An 8,336-nucleotide genomic window follows, 5' to 3' on the forward strand; every position below is an offset into this window, starting at 1 on the left:
CCAKTTAGTACTAGAACTGAAGCGCTTCCTTCCATCCACTTCAATCAGAGGATGACTATGCCAGAGGAAATTGTATTAGTAACTTTTGTGTGATTTACGTGGGGCTAGCTGGTAATGTCCCTAGGGCAGGGACCATGCCTACCTCTGCATTTACAAAGTGCAGTAARGACCTCCAAGCAGAAGATATAAATTATGAGTAAATGTTAAGTAACCAAATGTAAATATAATAACTACATTAAATACTACTATRTATTACATAAGCAGGCTATACCCTTTGGAAGAATGTAGAAACCAGGAACATTACTAATTCRTTCAGAGTATGCCTACTGCTTTGCAGCCAGTATGAAACAAACTTTCCTCCTGCTGGGTATCTTAAGATTCCAATGCATAAAGAATAATTTAATAAGGAATGTAACCTCAGGATTAACTAACAGACATGTACAAAACAGACCTCTGATTAAATGTACATGTACAAAACAACTGCTGATTAAATGCCTTTAAAATAATCTTACCAGTTTATTTCTAATTGATACCTCTGAGATTCAGGATGGGGTCCTCACAGAAACCAACACCTAAGGAGTCTGGTCAGGAGTACCCAATGCAGGACAACATTGCAATACTTGCAGAAAAGGAAGGGTAATGGTCCCTAAATGCTATGCCTGGCTTTCTGCCTGCTACCATTCTGACAGTGCTGCAAATAAACTAGCAGTTTAAATCTATAAATACTTACAGATTATGCTGGAGCTGTAACTTACACGTTCAGAAATGCCTAAAGTCTTTGAACAGAACATTTTAACAGGAGAAAGGAACTTGTACTTTGAAATAAAACAGGTTTTTCTGAAAATACTCTTTGACATAATTTTGCTAAATCTCTGCTTTTCATTTTATAGTTTTTCTCTGTTTCCTTCCTCTATTGCACGCCACCTGCAAATAAATGAGTAAAATTGCCTGAGCTTCATTTAATCTTATACTACTAGGAGAATTGAATTCCATCATGCTTCTGGAAGTAACAGAGCTATTTTTAGTGTAATGGTAATATATATTGTCATTTGTAGTGTCATTTGGCAATGACATTTTTATTTCTATAAAACATGTTAAAAAGCTTATGGCAAATCATTCTTTGCTGACTGTATGTTATAATGCAATACAGCAACAATACGATGTAGTAAACAGTGTAGTAAAAAGTTCTTGGTATGAATCTGTGTTTGAGTTTATTGCATTACAAACTCCATCCTGCTGACAATGCCACTGATGAATGCTTTGCTATTGGTTACACTGGAAACCTCAGCGTGCCTGAAAGTTGACTAACACACACAAATACTGACTTACACAGACCATTTCTGATCAAGGACAGTAAAATGAAGTCTCTGGTTTATGCTACTTATATATGTGATCAAAAAMCATTTTCAGAATGCTGGGTTTTACGTCTCGTAGATTTTTAAGCTGATTTAAATAGATTTTTTAGGAATATTATGGTGGCCATCTCAGAGTTATTCCATTGAAGAGTCTTGTAAATGGATAAAAATAACCAGAGAGAAGTCTTAAAAGAGGGTGGAAATTCCTAGAAGTAATGAGAAGTGAGGAAAGTACATCTAACATAAAACTGATTAAAAAAGCAAATTCAAGGGAATTACTCTAAGCAGCAGCGCAAACATTTAATGGTACAGATTAAAATGTTCACATTTTTATAAATCATCCAAGGATTGCTCTTTATTTTATTTGTGATGAAATGAAATCCGAAGCAAGGCTCTACAGCCAGAACAAACACGGATGGATGTGGGGCACACCCTCAGTCCTCCCACGGTGCCAGAGGCTCTGGAGGTGAGGTAATGCCAGCCCTGACTGACGTTTCTCCTGCCTCMCCAACAACCTGACCCAATGTTGTCTCTGGAACAGGTCTGAGAGTGACTTTCAGGCTACATATGTACTAGAAAATTTTCTGAAGATTGCTCTTCTGACCGAAGGCCATCTGTCACAGAAGTGTTACTGTAAGGCCAAAATTCTCACCACATCTCTCGTTCTCCAGTATGGGATTGATGCCTGGACTAGACAAAACACCAGGAACGGTYTTTGACCACAATCTGAATTGGACAGGGCATTTTTTTAGGAGAACATTAGCTGGTGAGAACAAAACTACAAGAAGAAGCTAACAGATCTGTGTGCTAGCCCTGATCAGGGCAGACATAGATTCTATATCCCACAATGATCAATGATCAGGGAACACACAGATTATCAAACAAAAACATATGGCCCAACATTCTCTCTGTGTCAGCTCTGTAAATTCCTTAGATGAAACTTCATGAAACTTCCAGGAAACATGATGGAAAGGCATCTTTGCAGGAAGCAGAGTGGGTCTCTCCCAAAAAGGAAAAAAAGACCCTGGTGTAATGGCAGGATACAAATTAAAACTATCAAGTACACCTCATTCCACCTGCACAGGCAGCTGAAAAAATGCCGATTTTCCTTTGCACTTAGCCAGCTTCGTTTTAAGCAAGCTTTGGAGACAGAACCTGCACTAATTTCAGTGGGCCTTTTGTCTGTGCACGGTATGCAGAACAGAGCCCTCTCCTGGTAAGCGCTGAAGATAATTGAGGACATCCCTGGCACCGTATTTGGCACTGTCTGCAGCACATATCTCTGYGATGAAGTATTGAACGTAGGCACTCAAAATAAAATATTAGAAAAGCTCAGCTATTTGGAGCCATGGAACCTTATGATTGAGGTCAGATTTGTTTGGATTAAAAAATATATGGAAATCCAAGTAACACTGAAATGATGGCATACTTGAAAACTGAAACCAAAAAATAGGTTATATAACGTACTTAAAGGCACAGTTGGCATTTCAAGATCACAATGACTGGCCAGTTGTAACCTGCTTTTGAACCCACAGCTGAACCCTGCATGTTGAATTACTGAAAAGGGTGGGTCACCTTCTTTTTAAACCTGAAATGTGATAACCAGGTCAAAAGAACCCCATTCACTCTTTCTTTTTATGATTATAAAGCCATGAAGCACCAATAATACCTTAAGTATATAGATCAACACTCTTTGCCTAATTAACATGCTTTCGGATTTCATACTTGAACCTGAAAATAAGAAACCATATTTCAAAGCCCTGCTTTTGCAAAACAAATTGCAACAGGTACCTAAGCTGTATGCAGGATTTGGTAGGCACTTCAATAAATCATAATAATGATACATTGCCAGAATARTGGCTTTCCGTCATTAGTTTTAATTTGAATAATTTAAGCATAATCCCTTTGCTTAAACAGCAACAAAATCTTGTCACTGAGATTCAAWGCAAAAAAACATTGGTTTAATTAAAAAAATATTTCTAAATATTCCAAACCCCATTTTGTTTTTAGCAATATATGCAAACATGATTCACTGGAGCCATACCAGTTATGGCTTCAATCTCATTAGCTTTAACAAGGAAAGTAGGGTTGGGTCTGTAGTATTTACATGGAAGACTTCTAAGGAAATTCCAGGTTACTCTATGAAATGTTATTTGTGCATGGTGACATTTGTCTGCTGACGCAATATTGAACAAGCATAAAGAATATGATCACAAGTGCTGACTTTAATTAAGAGGTAAAACCAAGGATACCAAGCACTTGTGGGCATTAAACACCCCATGGTAGTTTTTGCCAGTGTAGGAGTGCCTGGCCAAATACCAGTCCTGATAATTACATCCTGCCTACTTACATTCCCATGTTGCTTTAAATGGAGTAGGTATTATTCTTCTATTCTGGTGTAAAAGTGGATCCTGCAGCCCATCCTTGGGCTCTGTTAGGACTATTTCTAGCATGACCTTCTCCATGATCACACAGAGCCATTTATGTGAACCAGTGCATTGTACTACATTTTGGATTTGCCRCCTTCTGAAATCAATTCCACTGAGCTCACTGGAATTCACTTCAGCYCAAAGACATTGACTTAACCAAAATCATAATTTAATTCCTGCCTGTGAAAGTCATATTTACAATAAATCCCTGCAAAAAAATTGTTTGATTATCAGATCAGTTTCTGTAGGGCTCCCTTCATTACATGTGACACTCATCAGTTTTGGCACGACCCAAAATCAACAGCAAAACAGCAGAATGGTTCAGTGGCATCAAGACCAGGCCCCTTACTGGGAGACTTGCCTTGGGATGATACCATGTACCACCACTTAGGCCTCCCATATCTCTGCAGTTTGAAGCAAATTACATTGAACAAAGATACAGATGATCTGTTCAAGTCAGCTGTATATTTTAAGAGAGAGCACAGCAGATGGTTAAGAGCTTGCTATAAACTGAAATGTCTGTGATAACAACCAGCGTTACTACGGGACTCTTCCCCACAACAGGAACTTGCTTCATTGAAGTGGAAGGAAACCAGACTTCAGAAAACCTTCATCATCATATTTGAGTACCTCACATTAGATCTCTGCTGCCATTCACAAAAGTCCCCTTTGAAACAAACAAGTTAGCATGTTTCCCCCCAGGAGGAGCCTGTTTAGCAAGATGGGTGCTGGCATTAGTCACAACGTAGTCTGTGGCAGGGTTGTCCATCACAATTMTTCCTACAAATCTGAGTTTTCTCGCATTAYAGTTACTCTCTAAACTCTGATTTTCAAAATTAATTTTGTACTTCTGGCTTGTCCTACACTACGTCATTTTGGAGGCTGGCTTTTGGAGGCTTTTTTAGTTTAAAAGTTTTTCTAGCTCTATTTGTGTCGGTCAAGARTTTTCCAAGTCTGTTCTCTTTCTGAGTGGCGACTCTCCCAAGACAGCAAAAMCAGGATTTTTATAGATTTGTTTTCATGAAGATTAAGTCATCTGAAGTCTGATATTATTTAGGAGAAAGATGACCATGTTAGTACAATTCATTGAATGCAAATCATGAAATTAGAAAACTTGAGTAAAATTGAATAGCTTTAATCACCAAATGCAAAGTGAGAAAAGGGAAGGTGAGAAAGTATCTTCACAAACCCATACCTTCCCCCCCCCCCCCCCATTTCATATGGCTTGCTGACCTCAAAAGCTTCTAACATTCATTATTTCTGAAACCCAAGACTTTTCTCTCTCATCTTTCTCCAAATATAGGGCCTAACTTTTGCTTCCTCTTTTAGATTTTTGACTTGGACCCTTTGGAAAGTGAAGTTAACTTGACAGGAAGAGGGTGATGCAGCTGGTTGAACAAGAGCCACTGAGTGAAAGAATAATCAGAATATAACAGAAGGTGAAGGGTAAGACTATGAAATGTGACTAAGCAATTAGGGATTTTCTTCCGTTTTCCTACACAAAGGAGCAAAAAGGACCAAATGCAGCTGCTGAATTTCTTGCAGAGAGGAGCATTAAGTTTCAGAGCAGGAAAGGACTTTGCTTTCATCCACACTGACCAGCTTGAGAGAAAGGAGACAAATGTATTCTACAAAAGGGTATGCCAACCATTCCTGTCGTGTAGCACTTTGTCATACTTGGTCRTTCAAACTCAGGATTAATTTATGGTGTTGGTGTCTTCTAGAAAAAACAAAGGGAAATAGTGAAGTGCGGAGCTCACTACCTGTACCCCGCTGGATTGGCATTGATCGCCTCTTGCACTTCAGGGCCCTCTCCTTTGCTCCCATCACTGCTGACTGCACATGTCAGGGAGCTGAGAAGCCTGAAGGTCCAGGCCCCGGGTTGTGAGGCCGAGGACAGCGGGAGGAACACTCTGGAGCTGTGTGGGGCCGGGTCAGCCGCCGCTCGGTGCCCGCCGCGGTGTGCCGGGCCCGGGGCAGCGCCGGTGCCGGCGGGCTCAGCAGGGCCGAGCGAGGCTGAGGGGGCCGAGCGGGGCTCAACGGGGCCGAGCGGGGCTGAGGGCGGCCGAGCGGGGCTGAGGGCGGCCGAGCGGGGCTGAGGGCGGCCGAGCGGGCAGCGGAGGGTGGGCAGCGGGTCCGCAGTGCCCGAGGGGCCGGCAGGGGAGCAGCCCTGCGGCAGCTCCCGGCACAAGTGCGGAGCGGCGCCCCGGGACTGCGCTGGCCCCCGGCTCCTCGCCCCTTACCTCCGCGCTCCCGGGACGGCCTTTTTGGGCGGGAGGGCGGGAGTGGGTTACCTTTTCTTAGGGAAGTCCCGTTCCTTGGCAGGGAAACTTTTTACGTTCCTGTGCGTGAGAGGTAACTAGTTGCACTCACTTTAGGGCGAGGAGTGTTTGGCTTCTCCCGAACCAGCCTCCTCCTCCATCTACCCCCCCCCCCCCCCCCCCCCCCCCCCCCCCCCCCGAATTTCCCCTCCCGTTTTGCTCCCAGTTGCGCTTTATTTGTGTGTGGAGAAAGGCCGGGGGGACTTGTAGAGGGGATGCTCTGTTTTTTGCCAGAGCAGCAGTGCAAAAGGGGAACCTCGGCTCGGAGAAGGTACGAGAATAAATAAATAAGGAGCGGCCCTAAWATAAAGGTAGCGGCATATCCCAGCAGCGAGAAGGTGAGTGTCTCCGACTTCCCCGTCCCCGCGTCTCCCTCCCACCCCTTCTGCTCGGAGGTGGAGGAAACGGGCTCCCTGCCGCATGTGCATGTGTCCGTGGAGGAGGTGTGTGCGTSTTGCTTGCATTTAGCGTTTATTTAGCACTGTTTTCGTGTCGGTTCGATGACAACAACAATAACAACAACAACAACAAAGTTGCTGTAAAACAAATGTGATAGGAGGGAACAGCGGAGCCGTCCGTGGCGGGATAGAGACGAGCTCTCACGCCCCGGCTCCACGCGAGTTTAATTGCAAAAATCCCCAACTGGTCTCCCGTGCGGACGGGGGGACTTTTGCCACGCCCGGCCGGACTTTTTACCTCTCTCCAGGTGACAGTCCCTGCCGTTTTGCCCTGACCGCTCTTCGGGTGTATGTTACCGGGGTTGCTGGGTTAAGCCCTAGGACAGAAGCAAGCCGCGACGGCTGCCGTCGCATTGTTCCCCGCTTGCGCCTCCCGCCCACTCCCGGTGCCGCGGGAACGGGGGGCCCGGGCTGCGCCCCGAGAGCAGCCGGGGGCTGCCGGCCTGTCTGGGGTGGGTCAGAGGCTCTGCCGGCCGCCGGGTCACTCTGCCGATCGCCTGCCCCTGCGAGGGCCCGCGGCGGAGCCAGCGGAGGCTTGACCGGAGGCTGAGAGGAAACATTTCTGGCGGCTCGGGTCGCCTCCGGCCAGAACGGCATGAAAACACGCAGGGATAGTAGTGCCTCCCCGAAGCCCCCGTTCTTCCAGCGAGGGTCCGGGCAGCGCGGGGCGAGGCAGCCCGGCCGGGACGCGCAGGCACGGGCGGCAGCAAGAGAGGACTCGCTCGGTTCCGCCGCCCGCCCTCGGCCCCGCGCTGCCCCAGCACCGGCAGCGCTCGGGGGCTCCGCTGCCCGCCTGCCTCGGGGCGGAGCGCTGCGGCCGTGCCGCGGTCGGGGTGCCGGCGGATGGGGCAGGCTGCCTCCCGCTGCCTCCTGGCCGGCAGCCGCTGCGGGGCTCCGGCGGCCGCTTTTCCCAGTGTCCGACGGGAGCGGGGACAGAGCTGCCCGTTGTTTTTGTTCCTCTCCGTTTCCTCTCCCTGAGGGTTGTCTCTTGCCCTTCCCCTCCCCCGCCCCGGCTTGTTTTTCTTGTGGTTTAAAGACAAAACGGTGCGATTTCGGGTCGTCACACCGCGCCCCCGCCCCCGGCGCGGGTTCCCGCTGCGCCGGCGGACGGGGTACGGGGAAGCCCAGGCGCGGGCGTCTCGCCGCCCTTTCCACCGGCGATGCGGGGTCTTGTGTTTTGGTTAGAAAGCGTTTCCACGTGGGTAAGGCTTGTGTGTGTGTGTGTGCGTGTGCGGGTGTGCGCGCGTACTTGATCTGCGAGGAGGTAACAGGATTCTCCGTGTTCAAACCCAGTGGGCTCTTAGCCATTAATTTCCTTCTCCTGCTGTCATTACAGACATTTCCAAAATCAGATAGCCGCGGAGAACCGCCAGCCGGGTTTCACACGGCGGTTGTCCCCGAGCCGCGGCGGCTCCGCGCCGTGTCCGCCCGGAGGGTGCTCCGGGGCCGCGCCCGACCCCACCGGCGGGGGAGCAGCCCCGCGGCGCCTTCCGCCGGGAAGGGAGAGCGGGATGCCACGGCATCGCCGCTGCCAATCGGTAGTTGGCATCTAAAGTTTCATTTACATTTATGAAACTGCCGTTCCGGGCCAAGCAGCCGCGGTGYTGCCGGATCCCTCCGTGCCCGCGGGCAGGGCTTGCAGCCGAGCACACGGAGRGACACGCTCGGCTCTCGCGTGGCGGTGCGAAATAGCCGGTATTTACAAAAATCCTGGGAGGCACGCTGTACCAGACAAGGGAGCGCCTTGGCCGGTTCCAGCTTAATTATGAAGTC

The 8,336-nt window shown here is 47.8% G+C and overlaps 1 protein-coding gene across 1 annotated transcript; it reads right to left on the reverse strand.

The window, feature by feature from the left end:
- Positions 1-5,629: 5,629 nt before the first annotated feature.
- On the reverse strand, positions 5,630-7,871 carry LOC130572572 (uncharacterized). The gene is made up of 2 exons (XM_057364337.1): positions 6,802-7,871; positions 5,630-6,047 (listed from the first exon to the last, which is right to left on the reverse strand). The coding sequence occupies exons 1-2, from the start codon at positions 7,869-7,871 to the stop codon at positions 5,630-5,632; spliced, it is 1,488 nt and encodes a 495-aa protein (XP_057220320.1).
- Between the last annotated feature and the right edge of the window lie 465 nt (positions 7,872-8,336).

This window comes from Malurus melanocephalus, unplaced genomic scaffold, assembly GCF_030028575.1.
Source record: "Malurus melanocephalus ecotype Western Australia unplaced genomic scaffold, MMel_1.1 scaffold_38, whole genome shotgun sequence".
Lineage (NCBI taxonomy): Eukaryota > Metazoa > Chordata > Aves > Passeriformes > Maluridae > Malurus > Malurus melanocephalus.

Coding starts and splice junctions, on each gene's coding strand:
- LOC130572572 (XM_057364337.1), bottom strand. CDS start 7,871: ATGGCTAAGAGCCCACTGGGTTTGAACACGGAGAATCCTGTTACCTCC. Junction 6,048..6,801: donor GGACTGTCACCTGGAGAGAG/GTAAAAAGTCCG, acceptor CCGCCCAAAAAG/GCCGTCCCGGGAGCGCGGAG.